A 26,803-nucleotide genomic window follows, 5' to 3' on the forward strand; every position below is an offset into this window, starting at 1 on the left:
TCGCTGATAAGTGTCATTGACACAGCTATGGACACAGCTGCTCTGGTGGCTGCAGCTTTACGACAAAGCCCCAAAAGGTGACCAGCACAAGTAATCCTACAACCAGACAGGTTTTAAATAAAGCCCAGATTACCCAGCACATATTTAGAGGTGAAAACAAAAAGCATGTACACCTAAAATGACTGATTAACTCATGCACTACTTTGCAGTGTTGTAATACTTGAGACCGGTCTCGAGACCACTTTTTGAAGATCTTGCTCTCAGACAAAGAGGAGTCAGGATTTTATCACTAAATTGCCTGTGCAAAAAATGAGTGTTTAATAAAGATGGTTAAGTTTATTTACATCCTTAGTGTTTGTTTGTATTTGCTTGCTCATAGAAAACAAAGGAAAATTCCCTCTGCAATACCTTTTGATTATTTTATCGCAACATTTCTCATAGTACACTTATACATATACACATATTATAGTATGGCAATAAAAGAGGTGGATAAACAGGAGTCTTCATTTGTTTTCTGTGGGTGTTTTTATGGGAATGTGGATGTTTTAGATTCAGGAGCGCCTATGGTGTGCATGTTCCACATTTTATCTTAAGAGTCTCATGCAGTGTGGGACTCACACTGGTCTTGCCTTGGTCTTAACCCCTCAACTTTTTGGTCTTGTCTCAGTTTCGATACACTCTGATCTCAGTCATGACTAGGTCTTGACTGAGTCAAGTGGTCTTGAACTCTGCTCAAAGATAAATATGTGAGCAGCTCTTCAAAACCTAGAGAGCATGTACAGAAACCTCTTGGGTTAACAACTCTCTTACCTTACTTACAAATAAAGGACCTTATATAAAACTGTTGACTTGTTTAAAACCATCGGCCAACTAATGAGGACACTGTTAAGTTTGTAAAATAAAAATAAAAAAAAAAAGGTCACCAGTCGTCACCCTACCCAATCCCACCCAATCTAACAGTAATGAGACCAAACCATCTCAGCCTCTGCTACAGTAGAGAGCTTTATTAGCACTGACAGCTGCGAGCATACAGCTTGTTATGTAATCCCAATCAGCATTGTCCTAAAAGTGAGAACATGAGCATGTGATACTGTTCCAAGGTGTCTTGGTTTGTCATTTTATATCACATCATAAGCTGCAGGTTTTTACAAGGGGATCAGTGATAGAGACATATTGCTCTCTCATCTGGTCATCATCACTTGTTGTGCTTACTAAGCAAGAAAAGAGAAGTCAGTGAGCCAAACAGACGGACAGCTGAAGTTAATCATGCTCTTAATTTGTAGAGCACTTTTCTACTGATGAGAATTTGTTCGTGATTTATACATTAAGATTTAATATGCAGGTCAAAGAGTGAAGACAAACACCATTAGATATCTAAAACTTCTAATGAGCCATATGTCCTTAATGTCAGTGTTGTTCTGAAGTTCCTGTTCCACCGCACGACATATACGTGCTCTATCTAAGTCTTTCACAGTCAGTTTTAATGCTAAACTCTGTTATCCATGTTATGTAATCAACTTGATACACTGTTTGCAGCTGTATCTAGCAAGTATACAGAAAGATAGACTCAGGCGTAACAATTTTTAATGGGCTTACATAACACATATGGGTGTGTTGATGCAATATGAGTGTAACACAGCTGATATGAAACCAACAACAATTATGTTTTATTAATTGTGCATCCCCCCCCCACTGCCATTTTTCTCCCAGTTTGGTATACCCAGTTTCAGATGCAGTGTGGTGCTTGTCACTACTAACCCTACAGTTAGCCTGGAGAGAGCTGCAAACAGACCTGTGCAACCTCACATGGAGGTGCAGCTGCTTATTTATACCGTCCAATTCACTGAGACAGTGTTATTGTCTTTTTGGCTAAACAAAGCACGGGCAAACTGTAGGTATAAATAGGCACAGATACAGTAGGTCATGGTTAAGTGGCCAGTCTTTGTGTGTGCAGCCACATTCTTTGTAAGTGCACCTGACGATGCTTATACAGTGCCATTATACACCGGTTTGAATATTTCCTCTTCTGCGTTTGACACAGAAGCAGAGCATGCCTGTGAAATGGAAATGACTGCTACATTCATACATATTATTCATAGATTATATTATTTTATTGGGGTACTATGCATATACATATTATAGCCAGACAGAGTGGAGAAGGCATACAGAGCAAGAAAGTTAAACAAAAGCAGCGTGGCAGCTGCTGAAGGAAGCAAAGTAATGTTTAAAAATCCTCCACCGTCACTTAAGTCAGAGGCATAGCAATATTGTGCTTTTCCCCATTTCGCATGACACTTAAAATATTCATAATCACAAAACAGCACTGTGCTTTCTAAGCCACGCACACATTTGTCTGCATGACTGACATGAAAATTTAAGTACACGTGTGCCAACATCCTGAGGAAACAGATGTTAATAAAAAAGCGACTTTCTGAATCCACCCACCGTGCTGAGTTTAATGCTACAATCACATGCAGCACGCATGCTTCAGAGCAGAAGTTAAACTTCATCTTTTAAGTCTGGTTAGATAGTTACTTAGTAGCTGTGTTGACTTCGGAGTGTAATCGGACCAGCCGCAACACTACGGTGGTGGGTGTGAACTGGCACGCCACTGCGCCTGGAAGCATCTCCGTGTTTGCATATTCATTGATTTTGGAATTTTTGATGAGGACGAAGGAGTAGATGTACTTTTAATCCTTTCAAGTGGTTTAGTTTCATGTTTTTTCTAGAAAAACCTATTAGATAAAATATTATTTAATGCAGGGTGTTTTGGGAATCTTGTGGAATCTTAACCAAGTCGATAAGTTGGTCCCTTCTCCACGTTTAGTCCAAGTTCAAAACTCTAACAAAAAGAGAAAAGTGAGACTTGAGCTGAGTTCACCACCCTGGGAAAAGGAATTAAGAGTCCAAGGACATCCCAAAAATCACACACTGTCAGGCCAAATCTAAGAAGTCCTAGGCACCAACCTCACAAGGAGAGAGTGGTTAATTCTCAACAGGATGGGCCGCAGCACTGGTCAGCCCTCACAGGTGGGGCATAAGCCCAATTCCCCCGCGTGCATCTGGAGAGGAACAAACAATGGACCACAAGCTTGTCCTCTCCATAGGCTAGAGCGGGATTAGTCACCATCCATGCAGCACGATAACGAGGCAATTGTTTGTCTTCGGGACTTAGCATTTGCTGTTTAATGAAATAAGGACATTGGCTCACAAGGCAGAAAGTCAGAGTAAATTCCTCAAGGAAAGAAGACAGAATAAAACCCTAGTGATGTGCAAAACATTCTCCTCTATAGCATCTCAATGTAGTTTGTTGATTGTACTGCGATCAAAAGAAAGCAGAAGACGCTATAAGAATTCTTATATAAACTCACAAACATTGAGAACTAACTGTAAAGTACTGCATGTCAACTAAAAGGACTAAAAGTTTGTAAGGTTTGGCAACAGTCAGATTTCCTTAACAGCCTAAAAAATGTCATCAGCTTTTCATTCTTCATCATGTAATGCCTTTCTGGGAAAAAAAGAGGATAATATGGCAACATCCCAACACAATCATTATCTCGGGGGGAACGTTATACAGAAGTTATTTTTATTTTTCTGCAATGGATCTACTCTCTTGGACTCACATCAAACACAGTGCTGTTTACAGTCAACATGCCTGAATAAATGGAAGTTTTCTAACCTTCTATGGCTTATGGCATTATCACAGACGTTCAGGGATAACTGTGATTTCAGAGAGCATTAGTAAGAAAACAAACAGCCATTATTTCCTCAAAACCCCCTCGAAACTAATCCAAACACACACACAGACACACACACAATTAAGCAGGCTCCACCACGTGGGTTTGCCTGGAGACAGTTAACTTAAATCAAGGCTGTCAGATTTTTCTGAACCCAACACTCAACCAATCAAATGAGCCACAATCCCATCTGTGAGGTCAACGTGGGACACTGCAAGAGTATCCTATCTTTGGTCATGGATACATGGACACAAGCCTAGTGTGTAGCTTTTCTAACGTGCTCTACCTTTACTGTATATGTATGTTGGCTCTACCAAAGATATTCAGGGTTTTACCTGCCATTATATGGCTTAGGTACAAATGTAATGAGAATGTGGAGAGTATCTGGATGAGGCGACTCAAGTCTATTTTTTGAGGACAATTTCAATAGCCTAGGCTACGTTCTATGGTGTTACGTTATGCCTCATTTCCACTGCATGGTTCGGCTCAACTTGATTCAACTCTCTCTTGGTACCAGGTCCGTTTGTCTTTTTAATTTTTCACTGTGGATAGTACCCCCTCAGTGTAGGTGGGATTCATAGCTGAAGGCTATAGCAACTCCACTTGAAAGTGCCAAGATATTATCTTCAATGTGACACTCACTTGATCCTTAAATCAACAACAACACAGAGGAACATCTGCCCTTCGTCAATTGTAGGGTGAAGTGTACAGCGTAATACAGTGTAGTTTTGTGGGCTGCCACTTTTTAAAATCTCGGTTGAGTGAGTAAAGAAATTGCAGTCATTTATAACAGTACCATGGCTTTTTAAAAATTGCGGGTTTGTGCAGGCTGTCCTGTGTCACGCCGGTGACAATTCTAGTGATCGTTCAGTAGTCTGCAGCGTTTTAACTCCACCTTCTAGTATCAGCTCAGCTCACTTGGAACCTCAGCCCAGATGGTACCACAAAAAGTATCAGGCACCAGGTACTATCCACAACTTTTTTTAAATGGAAAACCAAAGAAGAGTGAGTCAAGTTAAAGGAAATGGCCACTTTATAATGAAAATACAGACAGTACTTACTGACCCTCATACCGACAAGAAGTCCAGTGTAGTTTTTTAATCTGCGAAACTCGAGAACTAGCACCACCACTAGCCATCAGCTAGTCTCACGCAAGTTGCCATGTAAACACAGCCCAACTGCAGGGCAGGCTAACTGACCACGGTGAGAAATGATGCTATAAAAGTGGAGTAAAGTCAACTTTGCATGCCGCGGCTTCAGGGCACTTGGATTATGATGGACAAGCCGTTCTGACGTTTTTAAAAATACATTAGCGGAGTTTTAATACATTTTCAAAATGTGGGTTCCATGCACTTCAAGTGTAGCTGTTATTCCGGCTAGCTGTTATCCTCCGATACCCCCAACGAGTTTTGTGGATTAAAAAACTACACTGGACTAGGACTAGGGACTAGGGACAATGCATATTAATGAACAAATACATGAGTATATGTAAATACGCCAGATTGTTATCCCTATAGGCAGGTTGATGTAAAAAATGTAGTGAACAGCAGCGACAAAAGACAGAGTTAAAATTCATAGCAACCACCAAGTATAGCAATTGTTGATTTTTCAAATATATGTTGTTTAATATTAGCCAATGTGCTTGCTTTGTTTCTCTGTGGGACACTTTTACAGACAAGAAATACAAGCCTGCAAATAGCAATAATCAGCAACAATTTGTTTTGATTACAGAAGGAAATAAACACTTTCCCTGAAAATCAGAATCTTTATCCCAAAAAAGAATATTTTTTTTTACAATACTCCTTTCATTAAGAATTGTGCGGCTCTTATATAAAAGCAAACAGAATATGTCAAGTAGAATATAAACTTTATGATGCGATACAGCGAACGCTTCCTCCTTGCTTTAGCTATTTCATTTTTTGCCTGCAGCAATGCAGTCAGTGCTCAGTTCTTCACATCCCTGCTGAGACAGTGACCTCTTGCCCTGCCAGCATTAAGTGCTTTCCGGCATTTGCGAGGTTTCGGAAGAAAAAGCCTTGATAACAATATAAATTAAGTATAAAATGTCTGTTGACAGCGAGTTTATGTCTGGTTTCACAAGAAAATCGAAGGTTTTTCCATGGGAATGTGGCCACCCAGCGAGAAGCTGGCATATAGAAGGGAGGGGCGCAGACAAACCCTCTTAAAAGCCTCAGCCTTGTTAAAGAGGCTGCATTATTGATAGTGCATCTGTGGGCTGAAATAGTACCAGAGTGAGTGAGACAGAAAGAGAGAAAGGGAGTACCAGCTTGAAGAGTCGAAATGTCAGAGAGAAACCGTGATTTTCATCATCACAAACATGATTTATAGATGTGCTTATCTCACAGAAACAACAGACACATACCTAACAATGCTACGTAAATAACTAAAATAATCTATATACATACAAATTAGCTCTTAAGCATTTCTATCAAACCTTAAAATATCAATATTACATTATTGTTGAGAATGGAAGTATAATTTGGAAAGCATCAATATCAACTTCATCTGTACTTTAATATTTATTAAATTCAAAAATTCAGTCAGAGGAGAAAAATGAGCATTTCTCTCCTCTGAATGAAGCTGCAGAAAGTACAGTATGTTGTTTATGCAATACACAAAAAACAACAGTCTGTTCAAGTAATTATTCCCCGCAACTGATCCCCTGAAGCCAATACTGTGTTCTTACATATGGACACATAAAGGTTAATGGAAACATAAAAATGCATACTTTGCAAACAACCGTGCGCACACAGCTTTTCTGCCAACATGGGCACAACCCTGATTGTTTCATTAGCCTCTGTCTTATTGCTCTTATTATGTATTCATTTAGCAGCCTCTCCTTTATGAAGTAGACCTTGCAATGATTGCCTTAGACTGCCTTTGGTTTTTTGGAAGGGTGACTGGCCAAATTAGCCTGGCTTGACTAAACAAGGCCCTATTAATCACACACTGGTCTCCCATTAATCTGGGATCACAGATCACACTGAGCCTATAATCCAATAGCGCTGGTTGATTTTGTCTGTTTATGAGTCCATCTGTGGTTAAATTAAAATGGAGATCACTCGCAGCATAAATGCATTACAATGGGAGCTCAATATTGGGGACATACAATCCAGCACGGTTATGATAAGGTACAAAAAACAACATAATCACGCGCTGGCGGTATAGGGCACTTTCAGAAAAAGTTGTTTTGTTGCAGTTTTCTTTTAACCGCTTGGCTTGGGTTTCGGAGAAGCAATTGTCCATCTAATCCTCTAAGAGATGACAGTGGCATTTTCAACAGCATCCCAGCCTATTAACATCACCTTGGGATTACCTTCACAGGGAGGAGGAGCTGATGGAGATAGGGGCGGGAGGACGGATGAGGAGGAGAATGATGACAAAAATGAGATTTGCAGGCAGGCTGCTCACCACTCAGACGAAACAGTCTTGTCTGACACGCAGACATACAAAAATAGACATAAGTTTGCACACGTAGCATGACCACAGAGATGTACGCACAAGTACACACAAAGCCAGCCAGACAAATATCCTCCTAAGAGCTTGAATTCTTCATCAATCCCAAGGAGGGAGCCTCTCCTGTCAAACAAACACATCTATTCCATTAATTCCGATTCCCCACATTGGCCCCATCACCGGCACAAAACTAAATGTCAACACTCCCCTGCGTCTCTTTCATCATGCAGCCGACTGTCGCAGAACACGCCAGTAAACAGCGCACACCCTTCATCCACCGCTACGCTGAGACCCCTTACTGAGCAGGCTGGCATTTCCGCAGAGCCAGCCAGATAGTGAGAAACGATGCAGACAGTGGCACAGAGGGAAGCTGCCAGCGCTGACCTTATGTTACACCTGTGAGACTCGTGTTTGCTTCTAGTCACGCTTATCTCTGAACATGACGCGAGGTAAACATCTGCAAATCAAATTCTTAAAAAGGCATCGCTTACCTTACATACAGTAAACAAAACTTAGAAAGCAGCTGAGCTTTATGGGTGCAAAATGAGCCAGAAAATGACACGCAGAAGCTAAAATGTCGTAGGTATATGAGTCGTGAGTACATCTCATTTCATAGAACCAATGTTTAAGAGATGGAAATTGAACTATTAATTCTTCTTAGCACACGCGGGCTCATTATGCGACGTGGAGAAGATGTACTGTAGCAGAGAGTGTGATGAGAGGAGCGAGGAGGAGGAGGAAGAGAAGTTGCACCCTTTTACTTAAAAAGTGCCTGGGGAGAGAGGGAGATAAAATGATGGAAGCGGGGAGCGCTCCGACAAAAAAGGCACAGGCTGCCTTTGTCTGTCTTCTAGTCTGTGTATTAGCAAGTAATGAGCTCCTAATTGTGTAGCCAGGCCATGGAGTCACTGCAGGGGTTGAAAAGCTGTGTGAATGAACTATATCTGCCAAAAACACCGGGGCAAAGAGAGCGTTCGACGAATAGAAAGGAAGAGCACAAGGTGAGTGGGAGAGGAAATAAAGGAATGTGAGATAGAGACACTACATTAAGGAGCAGGGGTAAAAGTGGGATGACGGGGGCATTACAATAGAAATGTTTATATCGACAGAATGCAGATGAGGGAAGCGAGTGCCGGTAGCTGTTGCCTGTGCTCTCCGTCTGTTTCTTTGTATCTGTCTCCTCTCTCTTTTTCTCTGTATCATATAATATCTACTCAGCCGAATGATAATGAGTCAGAATGGTATTAAGTCAAATGGAGGGCCTTAGTTTAAAAAGGTAGCGGGTGTGCGAGTAGTCCTCACCGTGGCAGCTGATGTTGTAACTAAAGGTCATTCCAATAAGATTTCAGTCTATATGCTGTCTGAAAAAGGCCAACCTAGACATAGAGGCAACGTGACGGGAAAAGACATGAACAATGATGAGAAAGGTCACAAGAGTACTAGGTGACCAATTTCTTTCTGACTGGTAATTACAGTCAGGGCAATGAGTTCACAGCACATGTCTAATTTCCTACTCTCTGCTAAGCTTTTCTCTCTGCTGTGTGATCGACAGAAGAAGATGCTCAATTGTGTGTTTTAGCAGTTGTGCACACTGTATTTGTTCAACTAAATCCATGTGATGACGGTGTAGACGGCCCCCGTTGTGTCTCCTGGTCGCCATTTAATTCATTTTCGCTGGTGAGCCTGCTTCATCTGGCTTCACTTCCCCTCTGAGAGATCAGCTGCATTACTCAGACCCGTAATTCTGTTACACTCACTCACACACACAGCCCTAGACCTCTATGTTGTCATGGTAATGGCTAAAAAGTACTCTGGCACTGCATTGAGAAAAAGCTTCATGTGCTCGTAGGGTTACAATTTCCTTCTTGCTGCATTACGTGCCAGTGCTCCTGCTGCTCCATATCACATGCAGACCCACACCTTGACACCTCTATAGCTTCCACTGGGTCAATATCACCATCTACTCTGACATTCTTCCACTTGCTATTGTTTTCTGATGACCTTTGCTCCATTTCAGAGCAGGAGAAAATACAAAGAGCAGTGCTTTAGCGGCTTGTTGACCAGGTGAGTGAACGTGCATCAGTCTGCACCAATGATTAGCGCCATGCACCTCATGTCTGTTCACTGGAGCTACACCAGTGCCATCTGTTGTAATGGAATAAGGGGTGGTGGTTGTGGGTGGGGGCGGAGGTGGCTGGTCTGACATAGACACACTGCTCAAAGTGCTCTGCACGGCACCGGTAAAGACACCAAACCAAATGAAAACAAATGGCCTCCCTCTGAAAGCAGCTCCCACTCTTTGGGCTTGGCTTAAGAAGTTTTTTATTGCAGAGGGTTTATTTGCTTTCATTCGAGCTTGTGTATAGTTAATTGGTTTTGGTTCAAGACTCTCACTGGTGCTGATCTGAGCTAACCTGCAAGGGGGTCAGTTACACGCAACACTGCATGGCACTGCATGGTCTTATGTTGTAACGTGTGTGTGCAGACTTCACTTACAGTGTGCATGTGCGTCCATGTGTGACTGTAAGTCCTGTATGTCTGTCCTTGGGTGAATGCACCTTCCTTCCCCTCCCAAGTGTCTGCGCAAGTGTGCACATTTTTGTGTATCAACAGTTTTGTGTGTGTGTTTACACTTTGCCGTGTCCTTAAATTTGTGTGTGTGAGTGAGAGTGCAGTGAGGAATGTGTGGCTGGCTGCAGAGGTCAGTCAAGGAGGAATCTATCATAATCCATCATAATCAGCTGCTGTGCTGTTCCTTCAGGACAGATGAGCTCCTGACCCATGGCGGACACGGTGGAGATGAGAATCACATGAGGGTGAAATGTGATGTTTACCAGCTTGGCTGGTTTCTGTAGAAGACATTTTCAACTCTATCGGGGGGCTGCGCAGACAACGCGCGCGGGTCAAGGAATCCGCAAAAGCATGTGGTGATTGAGGCGACATTTCTTGTGCACATTTTTTCCCGGGGAATGCATGCTTAACATTTTGGAAATGTCACTTGGGAAATTTAGCTGTATCAGAAAGATGAGATCACCTGTTTGATGTTGAAGCGATGGAATGATGGACATGTCTAATCATGTGGGCATAAAATATATGCATTTTTGCAATGTCATTTAGTTTAACAGCTTCCTTGCAAATGACATCATACATCAGTGTCCAGATGGGGGGCAAGCAAATGGAGGTGAAGACTACCAACACTGCACAAATGCATATGATTCGTGCTGTTTAAGGCTCTTCTAATCGATCAAATTGGGGGAAAAACAAAGGCCACTTTAAGTCCTGAAAAGAGTAGGATGAAAAAATTTAAAAAAAAAAAAAGGTCACTGAGAGCAGATGGAGATCAAAAACCTCAATCTTCAGTCTGGAGGAGCGGAGTCAACTAATTTCAAACTTAAACATTAAAGGGTTGTGCTAAACATGCCTCGAGTTGGATGCAATTACAATGTGCTTTGACAACTTCTCCGTTTTTTAGCCACATTCCATATTTTTAAAGGAGCTATATGTAAGAAATCTAAAGCTAATAGTTGTAAATTCATCCTACTATGTCACAGAGACTAAGGAATAATGTTAATTTAACATACTGATCTCACCGACAACAATAGTACAGCCAGAATATTCGCATTTAAAAAAAAATTTTACGGTCTGCAAATCATGTTTATGTTTTGAATTTGTGTTTTGGCGTGTTGCGCCACCCACCGCCGTCTACCGGTCCCACAGTCAGTAGAGTCTCAGCATCAGTTACAGTTACGACTCAGCTACAATGGCTGACGGTGCGACTAAACCCAAACAACCTCGTTATGATTCCAAAAAACGCCAAGACAAAACTCGAGGCAAAGCGAGGGTCTATATAGGAGATGCTTTTGAACGGTGGAGACGGTTGAAAGCGGAGAAGAATTTGAAATCAGATTGTCAAAGTGGCTACTCTTCTCCTCGACAGGTAAGCTTAGGCCAAAGTTGACTAACTAGCATCATAGCTAGATGGGGATGGACATTTCGAATACTTTCAACTGTTATTCATTTTCGATCATACATTGCAGCCCATGTGCAGGTGGGTCATTGACCCGACTGATTTTTTTGAGAAACAAACGTTAGCAGCACGGCGACCCGACTGATTTTTTTGAGAAACAAACGTTAGCAGCACGGCAAGCAGCCGGCTCCTCCTCAGCTGTATCTCGGCAGCAGCGTTAGCAGCAGAGAAGCCGGACTTGCTCGAACGGTCCGCTGGAAAACCGAAGATCAAGGACGCGGCGATGCGGCCCTGCCACGACAGCCACCCGTGGGCAAACAAATCACCCCCAATTTCCACCAGATGCGTGTTGGTTGCATCTGCGCTCCGGACAGGATTCAATTCTAGTCAATGTGTGTGTTTCCACCGGCTGCGGCTGTGCTGCGTTCTGGCTCCGTCTCAGCTGCGGCACTACGGAGCCCTCCGCAACAGATACGCAGGACTTCTATTTTTGCCGGACGCCGGAGCACAACGCAGCAATTCAGCACAGAGCAGCAACCTCGAATGTGTAGGGGAGGGGGGGCGGACACGACTCACGGTAGTATTTTGAATTTGAGTGCAGTAACCATTTTGGCCACATTCTTACATACAGCGCCTTTAGCAGTGTTCACCAGACCTCAGACCTCGAGTAGGTAGAAAAAAGTAGCTAAAGTTAGCTAATGTTAGCCTGAAAGTGGTGCATCTATGTACAGAGTTGAAGTATGAAAGATAGTTATGCTCAAGCACATTTACTCACCTGGCCAAAAGCAGGCTGGTAGTCATTTCAGTCATGGACCCAGCTGCAAACAAAATAGTTATAGTCCACTAGACTCTTGTACGCTGTCATTGGCCCACCATGTATCATTGTAAGGTTAGGAGGTCTGATGGACGAGGTAATTTATGAGGATGATCGTGTCCACACTGGGCAAAGTTGTGCGAAATATAATTTTTCTTTTGCACAGATCACCTCCAACATGAGTTTTAATTTTCTGTCGATACCTGCTGCCTGCAGGTTCACCAAATCCTTTGTGAAGTCACTTTCCTCTGTATTAAATTCACAGAGTACGTGGATTTATCGCTTCCTTCCCTCCATCTGAATTTTGCAAGTCATAATAGTCTCGTACTTGCAAAAATCTATTCCCTCTAATTAACACCCATAGTAATAAGGATAATAACTCTACTCAATATTTTTAAATTCACTTCCAACAAGCAGCTCTTAACCCTAACAATAGTTTGATTCCACATGGATGATTATGTAAAGGTGTATGAGGAATGACATGCACACAGTATTTGGCAGTGCTTCCCTTCATAAACATCCAAGACTGTGCACTACATCTTCACAAAGGGCAAGACTAGGCATCTTCTGTTCATTTCATTAGAAATATACAGCATATTATCTGTCATGGAGGGGAAAAAACAGGCAGGAATCAATAAAATATACTTATCCAATATATATTATACACCCCGCTTTTGATTCGTGGCCCAGCACACTGTCGGGACATCAAAAGCCTTGGAATGTCATTACACGAGTCTCCAGAGTGCACTAACTTTTGAAGTACATTAATACAAAGCTCCATCAGAGTCTTTGGAAATCCCACCAATCTTTCATTAAGTATCTTGAGTCATTAGGCACAGGACGACCAGGCTGACATATCGTCCGGGGCATAGAAGAAATTAGTCAAATCTAAGGCCTGCAGCTTCTCATTAGAGAGGGCTGTGCGGAGACGGACTCAATTACCATCTCTGACACACAAGGCCCTGGCAAGACTAATGGCTCTGGCCCAATAATGACCTAAGCCATGCCTGAACTTCCTGCCCTCTCCCCCCGATTTCATTTGCCCTCCCACACCTCTCTTCTGCTCTCCCTGGTTCAAAATACCAGAGGGTAAAAACGAGTTTCTGCTTTTCATTCCTGAGGTGCAGGAGCCCCCTTTCGTCTTTGGTATTCATTGAACAAGTGAAAAGAATTCATTTTGTGGCCTAGTGCTAGGGGCTTCTGCCAAGCCATGGTTGACAGGGAAGCAGCATTAAGGCAATTAACATGGGTTTTGCATTTGATTTTGGCTGGCGAGACTGCCTCTGTAAACAGCAGGCGGGATCAGGTGATTAGTTCCTGTGAAGATGAGCGCCTCGCCTCCCCTGGTCCCTGTCCAAGAGAGGATTACCCTTTATATTGCGCACACACACAGCACCTTATACTTACACACACACAGACACACACACACACACACACACACACACACACAGATACGCTGACGCTACAAGAGAAGAAAGAGACCGCGCGTGGGGAATCAAAAAGAGTGCACACCAGCTCAAGGGGTTAAACCATGTTTGTGACATGACAGAGGTGGAGTCATGTCTCCTCCACACATTAACTTCCTGCTTCTGCATCACTTCACCTCGCCTCCTTCAAACAGACTTCAAATTATCCCCGCCTGCCTTGACCCTTTTATCATCCATTTAACACAGAGACTAATTCTTTGGATTCAGCTCCTTTTAATGAGCAGGTTTTCACGTATGTAATAATGTGGAATTCAATATCAATATCAAGGGGTCCCGAGCCACAGCTCTGAAATTAATTGTGACAAATAGGCAATTATTTCGAGTCGGCCGAATTGAGATTGATCTTATTTGTTCATTTATGCACTCGCCTGGAGGAGTAGCCTCAAGTGCAGAAAAGCTTTTACATCACTAGACTGGAATTTCACCTGAGAGGTTGCTAAATCAGACGTGTGTCCGTGTGAGTGAGCACACAATAATAGGTGAAGAGAATTCCACTGGCACTGTCAACTAAATGTCAATCCGACGCAAAAGGAAGGGCGGGTCACATCAATCCCTTGTACTTTTCCCCGTGGATAGGGCTGGATATCAGAGTAACTGAGGGTTTAGCTGTCTGCTACTATCGTTCCGTCATGCCTGGCCAAATACGAGCGCTCTCAGAATGAGGAAATAAGACACAACGTGGCATGCAAAAAACCTCCGTGGCATAAATATGGCACGCATTCTTCGCACTTAAACCTGGAAAAGAATCTGTCAGATTGCTATCAGTAAGATATACAGCTATATTCCATTCAGAGGGGAAATAATATTCAGTGCAGTCTGCATATCACTGAAATTTCACACTCTGCGGCACCTCAATTATAATTGTGAGTTTCACTTCGGCAAATGGCTCGTTTCATGAGCCAGCATTTCTCGTGAGTCTCGGACTTAGAGTTTACCCCTGACCTATTAAGCAATGCTAAATCACCGTGTTGTGTAATGGAAGGAGACAAAGAGTCTCACAAAAGGTCTCCGTAATCCTAAAGATTAATCTAATCCTGCGGATAAATGCATTAGCAGCGACGCTGTGCTTCTAAAACGGGTTTCACCTACAATGCTATTAAGACAATTTGCATATTTATCACACAGGACACTGAATGCTTACAGAATCACACTTGGCACGCAAAAGGGAAAAACAGGGAAAACAAATGTCTGTGTGATTGCAATCAAAAAAGCATGTCTAGTCAGAATAACAATTGTGCTTATGATTAGATGTTTGGAAAATTGCACCTAATTACAGCATCCAAAACGGGTGGGTAGAGTCGGGCCAATGACTGGGGTGATGAAACTGCCAAAGCTATATCACAATCACAAGACAATTATGCATGAGGCTAAAGGTATGTCCACACAAAAGTTCAGTACCGCATAATTATCACCGCAGGCATTTGGCAGCTGAAATGTACAATCTCCCTGTGCAGATGATAAAGCATTGGGCAGCAATTAAATAAACATATTGAAAAAGTACATATCAATGTTCTGTAAACGTATAAAATATTATTTTTGGGCAGCAGCTCCGTTTGAACAGCCACCAAACATTACAAATCCTTCTATTACTTGTTTGTTTCCCTTAATCTACACCCTATCCTTTGTGGCTGATATCCTATAGACTGAAAACAGTCAATCAATGAGAGATAATTCATTTTGCCTGTATTGACAAAGTGAGAGTGATTCTTTGAGTTGAGAAGAAAATATTGACTCCGTTTTCTGGGCCAGAGTCGCCTCAGTATCTCAAATCAAATCAAAGTCACACGAAGATCCAAATATATAAAAACACTCCACACGACGTATATTTTCTCCAGGGTCGACAAACACACACAGAGGATCAGCGGGCCTAATGGTATCGCCGTTTCTTTCTGGGTTTTTGTTGACCTTTAAGGTGGTGTTTGTTTGGTTTAACAGAGGGATGCTGGAATTTCAGTCCAAAATAGCCTGTCAGTGTCCACACTGGCTGCCACGGTGGCTGGGAGACAGTACAGCAAATGACTGCTGATCACGGGGGACAGCAGGGGAGCCAGCTGTCAGCCTGCCAGGGTCCGTTCCCTGTCTGACAGCAGGCAAAGCAACACAGGGGACACATAGAGCGGGTCGTTCTCCTCTCAGAGGAGGGCACCATGGATGAAGATAAAAGTGGGGGGGGAAACCAAGGTGACTGGCCAGGACAAAAATGAGCAAATGTGCTGTGTAAGCTGGAAAGGAAATAATCCATAACTCTATTGTTGTGTACCACTGCGAAGTTCAGATCCTCCACAGTCGGCATTTTTTAAGACTGAATGCATCACAACATATCGACACCTTCAAGGTCAAACATTTATGAGGGCTCAAAACTTTGGACAAGACTCAACAACAAACTGACAGAAACACAGCTTGCTGCTGACAGCTCGAACTCTGTTAGACGTTGCTTTAATTTTTAAAAATACAACATCAATTCGACATCAGCAGCTAGCAAGACATTGCAAGACTGTAAAAATACAGTCCATTGTGAGAGCATTGAGCTAGGACCTGCATAACAACCTTCGATGGGTTTCTTTCAGCTATAAAACACAACATAATGAACAATTAAGTGTTGAATTAATTTGATCAAACACATCCATCTTGAACTGTCTTTCTGTGGATACAGTGCCTCAACTGGGACCCATCTTATACACCTGCTCAGTAAAGTATTCATATCAATTCATACTGAAACAAGATTTTGGCATATTATTAGGGCTGCCCCCTAATAGTCGACCAGAAAGGTCATTAGTCGGCAAGATTTAATTGGTCGATTAGTCACAGAAAAAAACAATGAAAAAACAAACAAACAAACATGAAACTCTTTAAGGAGCTGTGCCTTGTCAAAATATATCAATACCTATAAAACTGGATCATGTGGGAATTTAAGGGCCTGTTTATATGGTTCCGTATGTTTCTGCAAACAGGGAATTTATCTTTGCATTTGCAGCTATCATTTACATGTAACCAGCGTTTTTCTCGACGAAAACGGAGATTTTCAAAAACGGCTTCCAAAGTTAAGGTTTATATAAATATCCGTTTCTATGGAGTCGTGTAAACAGGAAAGACGGAGATTTTGGAAAACGATGACGTTGCAACCCAGTTCGCGAATGCCCATTAGGCGCCCGGGAACCACAAAAACAGTGGATATTTGCCAGGTTGTTAACGTTTTGTTAGCACTTTTGGGAATACTTACGAGCTTACAAATGAATTTAGCACTGCTGCAGCAACATCACCACTACATCGGCGCACAAAAATGTCTGCCGTGCCCAATATTATTAAGTGCATAGCAGCTAACTATGCTACATAAGGTTAAAATGTAGTTTATCATTGTTTTTATCACTAGCGGCAAGAGGAAAACAAATCACTGTGCATCCGCAAAACATTCTTGTATGGTGTTTGATATATGGCGTATCGCCACCTACTGGCCTGGCATGCTAATTGCAGCAAAAAGCTGCTGTTTCTTCGTTTTCGTGTAAACAGGGATATCGCTTTCACAACCGATCGTGTAAACCCAGATTTTTTTTTTTATATGGGATAAAGGCCTAATTTGAAAGGACAGACACAGGAAGAGGCCATGCTCAGCAGTCAGACAGGAGTCACATTATAAACCAATCACAGCCGACAGACATCTTTGCCTTCTTCTGTAAATAATTAGTTTGATAAATACGGTAAAGTTGATCATTTTAGTGCAGGGCTACCAAGAGCTTTACATCTGTCCCAGGGACAATAGGCCTACACACATATAAACAGCGCATCCAGGAAGTTAAAAGACGCGGCATGTGTACGGCCCCTAATTTACAGGGCTGGTACCTGCAGTTATTAGACAGGCTAGTTAATAACATGTCAGGCAGGAAATCCAAATTGTGGGATCATTTTGAGGAGATGAAGAGCGAACCCAAGGTGATATGTAAACTCTTCATTCGTCGACTACAAACATGACGTATCATCTGAAACATGTAAGTAGCTACAGGCCCATTAGCCACTTAGCATAATCATTAGTGCTTTGCCGACAGCGTCATTAACAGGCAGCTCGCTCAGTGTGTGACGTGCACTAGATAAAATACAGGCCTATATTAATGAAGGTTCATTAGTACGGTTTTGTATTTCTCTGTAATGTAGCACAGTGTTCTCAGACCCTGAACTCAAACCATTGTGTTGCCCCGCCCAAGATATATATTTTCTTAATTAAATAATATCGTAAACATGCTGGCGACTAGTCGACTAATGGCCCGAAATGACAACTATCGGTCCACTAGGAATATTCTTAGTCAGGTGCAGCCCTACACATCATGTAAACACACAAAGAGGACACACCACACGTGGCTTGGCTGTTGGGCGCTGATACATCCCACAAACCTTCCCTTGTGAGGAGATCAATCGTGCAGTTAACTGCTTGCTTTCATGGTTGCTGAAGTATACATTCACACAGATCAGTGCAGTGCCTACATCTGAAATCCTATTTCATCAGTGAAATTACTTAACTTATATTACAGTAAATATACTGCAAATGGTAGATGTGATTGGTTACAGCGTTGCAATTTTCCATTTCTTTCAGGCGCTGTTCATTTAAATGAACTTCTCCTTCCGTTCTGCCCGATTATTCCTCACTGCTTCCTCTGAGTGCTTTGCTGCTTTGCAATGAATGGGGTGCTGCAGCTCCAGCTATCTTGGCATGTACAGAGTGTCGATTAGTCTAAACAGTGAAACAATGGCGTATCACTTGAGGAGAGAGAAGCTCTTTGAAATGATAAGAGGGATGGAGGGGTGAGATTTCCCAAAAAAAAAAGAAAAAGAAAAAAGAATGGGGGATTTAACTTCTCTTCCTCAGTTAAAGTGAAAAGGTGAGGATGTAAAGTTTACCATTTCCTACTGCTACTCCACTGCAAAACTCGACAATGATAGGTAAATCTCCTGTCCTTTCTCTGGTGCTCTGCCTCTCATATAGTGTGTGTGCATTGTGGGTCTGTGCACATCTGCATGTGTTGTAAAAATACACTCAGAGACTGCAGCCATCCTAGAAATGCTCCCGAAAAAAATCTCTGTTTGGGCTTTACTTGAAAACAAACTTCTCAGCACTTCTCAAGTTACCCTTTAGGTCTGCCACTGTAGACAGTTAAAATCAATGTCTAGCACAAACTGTCCTCATGGTTACCTCAACTGGGAATAACTATAGATAGTATACAGTGTACTGGGTAGAAGTATTGAGTGAATCCTAGATGTGTTGCAAAGCAAAAGTGTTGTTTATTCATAACAAGGAGACAAAATGCAAAACCAAATGCCTCAAAACAACTCTCCTCAGTAAATAAGGAGATTATTCCAAGACTGATGTTTGATCTTGGCATCCAAGGACGTGGTGGATCGATATAAGGCAACCATCAGGGATTAACAAAGCTTCTGCATCACTGCATGGGAAATTAGTTCAAATCAATCCAAAATCAATATCTAATGAGCTGTGTCTAACTTTTTCCAGTACATTTTACTCCTCCGTTTCTCTCTGTCTCCTTCGATCCATACATCCCAGGGTTCATGAAACATTTAGCTTCATGACTTATAGATCAGAGATGCTCAAAGAGAATGGACACTGAACCGACATCCCACGCAGGAAAAAATACAATATGACTTACACCTAATAGTGAGAGATCCTACGGTGCAGTGTGCAAATTTGTGTTACGGTTCAAAACCATGAAACACATGCAACATGCGTAATGTGTTGTTACATTTGACTGATAAATAATGGAACAGAACCCGCACAGTATGTGCTTGCCACAGTTAAAGCTCCGCTGTGACCGAGCTCTGAAACATGACTCCAGTCATGTGGCTTTGTTTAACAACTATGGGAACTAAAGCCACGCTGGCCCTCCTTAATCCCTGGCCTTCTCTCCGTGGCTATGGCTGGAAGCGTATCAACCATGTCAGCCAGTGCAAAAACACAACATCTCTCTCGCTCTCTTTCTCCCCCTGTTCCAAAGACACGCAAAGATAAGCACAGACACAGGGGTTTATTGGGCCAACTGGCCTGTCTCTGGGAAGCCACGGTGCAGAAATACAAAGCATAATAAGCAGGAGACAATGTGATCCTGTCTCTCCTGTTCAGGGGGAGAAATGACCCGAATAGTCTGTCTTTGGTTATGAATGAATATATCCGACCACCTGGCCTGCGTGTGTGTGGCCTGGTAACACGGAGCACGTAATGGAGCTTACATTCATGTTGATTGAGGAGAGTGTGGCTATGTCAGTCGTCTAACTGAGGCATTCAAGAGATAAGAGTGTGTGCACAGTATGGACTCTTTGCACACAACACACTGAAAAAACTCAGATACAAGCTTTGATAGTGGCTTTGCAGATTGTACTGTTCAGTTGTAGTGGGCAAGTGTGTGAACTAATACTGCTTTGTGTGAGTATAACGGCAACATGAGAAGCATCAAGGTCTCTTCCGAAATTCCTCAAGGAAGCAAGACATGGATTTTCAGAGCTCTGTGAGCTTACTTATTCAAATGAATGGCATAAAAGCGTAATGAGAGAATGTTAATACAAATGCACAAGTAATTTTGAAGCTAAAATAAATTAAGTATATGAAAAACAAATTTCTTGGTGTGATAATCGACACATATAGCATATGTAAGACCAAAGTTGACAAGAAGTGTTGCAGTTTTGGGCAAAGCTAGACACATACTGGATAATAAAGCATTGTGTACTCTGTACTGTTCTCTGACATTGCCATATTTTAAGTATTGTGTTGCGGTATGGGGAGACACCTACAAAACCACCCTACAACCATTATCCATGCTGCAAAAAAGTGCCAATGTTGGATATTTGGAACATACTAATAACCTTTTTTTGAAGTCACATGAACTGAAATGTACTTTTATCGAATTATTATCAAGTCATGTTCAATGCAAGAAATAACTTACTACCTGGCAACATACAAAAAAGGTTCTTGGACAAAGAGGGGACGTATAACTTAAAGGGTATATTAAATTCGAAACATCATTGTTTTCTCACCACTCTGAAAAGTATGTGTATATCAATTTGTGGGGTGATTTTGTGGAACGCACTGGGTGAAGAAATCGAACAAAATAAAGATATCAGACAGTTTAAAAAGAGATACAAAGATTGTATTTTCACAAGGTACAGATATGGTTGGAGGGAATGTAAAGCGCACTCAGGGTGAGACTGTTGTCGGTATTCTCAATTTGCATTTTCATATTTGTTTCATACACAAGGTGATATTGATTATCAGGTATTAGGAAGTGCAGTGGTGTAAATGTGTGGTTGACTGATGGTTAGGAGAGTTAATTTATGTCTTGCTGTTTCCTTCTCTGTTTTGGACATGAAATGTTAATTTATGCTTCCCATTGTAACTCTGTTCATGATTTACTGTTTACTGTTTGTCTCTGTTTTATAGGGTTTATTTTACTATTATTTTTCAAAGTGTTTGAAATAAATCAAATCAAATCAATTCAACTCAAAATCAAGCTCACTCCTGTGCTTCATTAGTGCATATAAATCAAAGGGAAACAAGTCTCATTGTCACTTAATGTACAAGCACACGCACAAAATGGCAGACGAGGACTTGCATTCTTAACTTGTAATATGTGAATGAGATTTGAAAGAAGTATATTCAAACACCAAACACATATCTGTAATAGACCTCTACGTTGGAGAGCAATGTAATCAAACATTTATAAGGCTGGCATATATATCACAATGCTGATCCTTAACAAGCAATAATCATCCTCTGGTGTGGGGGAAAACAACTGATGCAAAGCTAATTCATCTTTCCGACGCTGTAGCTAAATTCATTTATATCAATATCCCCCCTGGTGCATGGCCTCGCAGACCAGCTGAACAGCTTAAATATAATTTCAGGCTGCAGCACCACAATAATAAACTCGCCTTGTTTGTAGCGGCATTGCAACATTCTATTGTCAGTGGGTCGTGTGGCTAAATCTCATATTACATAACAGCACTGATTTATCTCTCGCAGCTTTGAGGGCGAGGGCGAGTGCAAGGCTACAAGGCTGCAAGGCTTAGACTCCAGTCCAGTGCAACGCAAAGTAAAAAGGAGCAGAAAGAGCAGTATTTACTAGATCTGATATGTAATTACTGCCATGGGACAGATTCTGCACCTGTACTGGAACACAGGTTTTGAGCACTTTTCATTTGTTTCGAGCCAAAGCCCATGAAAGAACTTCAACAAACAAATGATCAACCGAAAGCACGCAGATATTAAGTTCTAAAAGAAGAGAAACTAGGAGCGACACTTGCCGAGATGAAAAACTGGGAACTTTCTGAGGCTGTGCATCTTACCCAGATATTTCTGGCAGGTTTCCAAAACGTAGTACAGCCTGTGAATGTCTTTAAAGTCTTGAAATTTTATCAGCTTGGGCCAGCTGATACACGATCCCATATACTGTACGGCTCGTTAAGCTATGCAAAATAGGAGCTACGAAGTATCTACATCTTGTCGAGTATCACAGCCATAGTCATAGTAGACTTAGCCTAATTTATGTGATCTGTAAGGCTCACTTTATATTCCATTAGGATGTTTTACAATCCAAATTATGACCTGCAATAATTTTGGACACTGTTCTGGAAATGTATTAAAGTGAATTCACCTGCTGTTGTTGAGTGTTTGTGTGACATCCATTACTCACAGCATGCAAAAGAATGTTTACTGTGTTGTCATTTGTAGATTACACATGACACATTTGCAGCATTTGTTAACCATACAGAAACTGTGAAGTGTGTGACGGAAATGAACTTCACTCCCATTTTTTGCATGTTTGCAGATCTGCAACATTCTTTGCTGTACTGTGTAGGCAGCAAAATATTCAGATTCATCAGTGCACTGAAGCTTGTGCACAAACCCTACCTACAATGTAAATTATACTCCATTCATACACATTTTATTTCCCTTTTTATTTTTAGCACAGACTCTGTGAGGGGTGGGACATTCTGCCAATGTCGTTTTCGGTTGCCGTATCTTCAAATGTCAATATTGTGATTATCATTTTAATAAGGTATTGCCCGGGCAAGACCCAAATAGATTCTGGAATGCATTAGACCTTTCTAATGTCGGAGATAAATGTCAAATCAAATGCAAAATATTGTGCTCCCAACCTAATATTACTGGTTCAAATGCAAGCTAGAATATCAACCAACAGCAATGTCCTGTCAGTGGACAACACTGCCTGGTAATAACCATGCCCTATTCCAACTTATATACTGGCCTGGGCACCACAACAATACACATCAGGAGTCTGGCTGACATTATTATTACCCTGGTCAGGCTATGAGCCTAATAAAAGGCTGAAGCTCAATTTGTTTATTCGAAGCTGACAACACATAAGCAGTACTGAAGAAAACAAACCACAGTAATATTCTGGGAGAAAATGTCTGACATCAATCATGTGTACATGCTCCTTTGCTTCAATAGAGCAAAGTAGGGTGGGGTATTTGGCAGCTAACAGTAAATCTCTGTTCCACACTGAATATAACGATATTTACACATCACTCGCGCTGACATTGACAAAAACACATTCATACGCACATGCTTGTCACATGGAAGAAAGTACACACGAACTAGGTGTGTTTCCTGTGTTCAGCAACGAGCGTTGAATTGATAGGTTTACATAAATTCCACAGGTCTTGTGTTTGTTTACACAGAGTACAAATGCCTTTTATGTTACATCCTCAGACTATAAAGCACGTAGCAATAGACCTTTTTCAAAGCACAACATGTTGACTTGCAGGAAAAGCACATGTGTTGCTAATAACATTCCCCCATTTTCATTCACGTTTCCCAGTAAGCCATGACAGTGTGACAGTAAGTAAGCTAGCATGCACAGTACCAGAACCCTGAAACTAAAGTTGCTAAATGGAATTTAGCCATCATTCATTTTATTGTTTGCACCTGTGCCTTTTCTGTCAAAATGTACTCCATAAATAAGACTTTTAAGACTTATTAAAAGTCAAGACTTTTATCCGACACTCATTCTGTGCACCTGCAACACCAGCTGAGCTCATTAGGATGCACTTACAGTACTGTCAATTGTGACTACAACATGTTGACAGAAAAGTGTCATTTCAAAATGCTTTGATTACGGTCCATAAAGGGCCCCACAGGAGATAATCAAAGGGACTCTAACATGTTAGCTTAAAGGCATGTTATCTAATTCATCAATTAGCTCTGAGCATGTGGATAGACTACTCATATTGCTGTTAATGCATGTGTAGCTACAGTATGCTAAATTGTATCAATACACTCACCAGCCACTTTATTAGGTACACCTGTTCAGCTGCTCATTAGAGAGAAAGGTGATTTTAGTGATTTTGGATGTGACATGATTGTTGGTGCCAGACACACAGAAACTGCTGATCTACTCGGATTTTCACGCACAACCATCTCTAGGGTTTACAGAGGATGGTCTGAAAAAGAGAAGACATCCAGTGAGCAGCAGTTCTCTGGGTGAAATGCCTTGTTGATGCCAGAGGTCAGAGGAGAATGGCCAGACTGGTTCAAGATGATAGAAAGACAGCAGTAATTCAAATAATGACTTGTTACAACCAAGGTCTGCAGAAGACCATCTCTGAAGCAACAACACGTCGAACCTTGAAGCAGATGGGCTACAGCAGCAGAAGACCACACCAGGTGCCACTCCTGTCAGCTAACAACAGGAAACTGAGGCTACAGTTCACACAGGCTCACCAAAACTGGACAATAGAAGATTGGAAAAACGTTGCCTGGTCTCATGAGGCTTGATTTCTGCTGCGACATTCACATGGTAGGGTCAGAATTTGGCGTCATCCTGCCTTGTATCAACGGTTCAGGCTGCTGGTGGTGGTGTAATGGTGTGGGGGATATTTTCTTGGCACACTTTGGGCCCCTTAGTACCAACTGAGCATGGTTTAAACACCACAGCCTACCTGAGTATTGCTGCTGACCGTGTCCATCCCTTTATGACCACAGTGCACCCATCTTCTGATGGCTACTTTCAGCAGGATAACGCACCATGTCACAAAGCTCAAACATCTCAAACTGGTTTCTTGAACATGACAATGAGTTCACTGTACTCCAATGGCCTCCACAGTCACCAGATCTCAATCCAATAGAGCACCTTTGGGATGTGGTGGAACGGGAGATCCGCATCATGGATGTGCAGCCGACAAATCTGCAGCAACTGCGTGATGCTATCATGTCAATACGGACCAAAATCTCTGAGGAACGTTTCCAGCACCTTGTTGAATCTATGCAACTAAGAATTAAGGCAGGTTTAAGGGCAAAATGTGTACCTAATAAAGTGGCGAGTGAGTGTATATTACAACATGCAGATGAGGTTTCACACATGGGCTTGTAGCCTGTGAAGATAAGGGGGAAATACTTACTTGCCTCACTATCACACACACTTTGAGGCTATTTACCTCCTGAATCACTGATTATCACACGTGTTTCACATTAATGTAATTATTCTCTGCAGGCCATCACTGAAATGGACAGTTAGTATTTCAGCACACTGTAATAACCACTGATTGGAACACAGCTCAAAGCTACAGCTGCAAGGTTACAAGGAGTAAAGAGCAAACTCCTGCACAAGTGTCCTCCACCGGGCCCCAGCTGCCATGGCGGGGGCTGGAGAACAGATTGACTTGTCAACACTGTCCTGTCAACAACCTCTTGGTCATAACCTAACCCGGAGGAGTCTATAACCCGGTCTCAGTAAAACATACAGTAGATGGATATGGCACGGAGGGTGTCACTCTGTAGCAAAAATATTCTCACTCAGGAGTGAAGGGGACACGCACCCATTCGACATGCACGAAAAACTCTGTAACTGCTGCCCCGGCTGCTTCAGCTCTCAGTATCCAGATAAAAATACAGCTCGGTCGATGGAAATGAAAACTTCTTTTTACACGAATTGTTCCAGTAAGTTTCAGGAAACACGTCGAAGTAAAAAGACACATCTTAACAACGCAGCGAAGACTTCAAAAGATTTTGCGTTGCCCCCCTTTCTCTAACCCACCCCGTATAAAGCGTGTCGGCGCCGTGACAACAACATTAGTTTCCGTGTGCTTTTAAAAACTCACCAACAATTCTTGAGCCTGACCCCGAACCAAGCAGAAGGTACCAGATCCACATCCTACGGTCTGCTGTCCCCCCACCGGCCTGCCCGTGCTGTCCTGCCCCGAAAACTGGGGGCAAAGAGGAAAAACTTATCCGATACAGCCCTATTGTACTTCTCAAGTTGTCTTTTGGTTCTTCCGGCACAACTAGGAGGACATTTGGCGTGAGAGTAACGGGCTCGCGCTGGGACACAAGTATGGAGTCCGGTTTGGGGAGTAGGCATGCAGGCTGGAGCTGGAAGGGGCTTCGGGGTGGCGGCAGGCAGGCTGGGGAGTCGGTCGCTCGTGTGTTTGGTGCTGAGAGAGGCGGAGTCGGAGGCAGAGAGCCGGAGAGCAGAGGTCGGCCAGTCCGGGACAGCGGTTCCAAAACTGTGGGCTAGGGACCGCTAACGGTCCCCGGCAGCAAAACCAGGAACTGTCTCATTGCACCGTTACTCCGGTCACAGCAAACAGCGGTGCTATCAGCTCACCTACAGACACTTAACCAGCAGCACAGGGGCTCGAAATATAATCCAAATTGGGGACAGCACCTCACTGCAGAACCTCCAGCTACAAAATGAGGGTCAAATCTTACTGATATGGTTTTTGTTGATATGAAAAATACATTCAGGAGGCCAGGGCGAGGAGGAGCATTTACAAATTCATTTCCTCTGAACTACCTGATAAAACTTTACATGGGATTATTGTTTCAGCAACTAAAACACAGTGAAAGATAACCCTAAAAAGGGCCACAGATAACAGTATTAACATAATGTATAATGAGAGATTAATTGTAAATCCCATTATGAGGATGGCCTATGATGGAAACAGTAACCCTCAATATATGGCTCTTACACAAGGTGAGTTATTTCCTCTAGAGACCTCAGCTTCTGTCTGTTTTTAAAGGGAATTGTTGGTTTATTTCAACCTGTCTCCTATCGTCCTAAATTTGTTTCAAGTGACTAGTGACATAAAAATAATAGTTAGCATGTTAGTCGTTAGCCTAGATACAGCCGGGGCGCATAGTAGCGTCAGACCTGTTAAAATGTAAGCGAACGGGCATACTTCAAGTGCAAAGTTAGTCCACTAAACAAGCTTTTTTTCCACAAAGACCACCTCATATCGTTAGGATAAATGTCAGAGAACATATAGAAAACGACATGTAAACGTGTTGTCTTACCTTACCGATGTG

At 42.2% G+C, this 26,803-nt stretch overlaps 1 protein-coding gene across 1 annotated transcript in view; it reads right to left on the minus strand.

The window, feature by feature from the left end:
* Window positions 1-26,006, minus strand: part of ldlrad3 (low density lipoprotein receptor class A domain containing 3) — a 91,293-nt gene extending 65,287 nt beyond the window's left edge. The window contains exon 1 of the mRNA XM_050073753.1: window positions 25,597-26,006. Within this exon, the coding sequence (XP_049929710.1) occupies window positions 25,597-25,648 (52 nt within the window). The 5' untranslated portion in view covers window positions 25,649-26,006. The remainder of the gene's footprint in view (window positions 1-25,596) is intronic.
* Between the last annotated feature and the right edge of the window lie 797 nt (window positions 26,007-26,803).

This window comes from Epinephelus moara, chromosome 20 (genome assembly GCF_006386435.1).
Source record: "Epinephelus moara isolate mb chromosome 20, YSFRI_EMoa_1.0, whole genome shotgun sequence".
Classification (NCBI taxonomy): Eukaryota; Metazoa; Chordata; class Actinopteri; order Perciformes; family Serranidae; genus Epinephelus; species Epinephelus moara.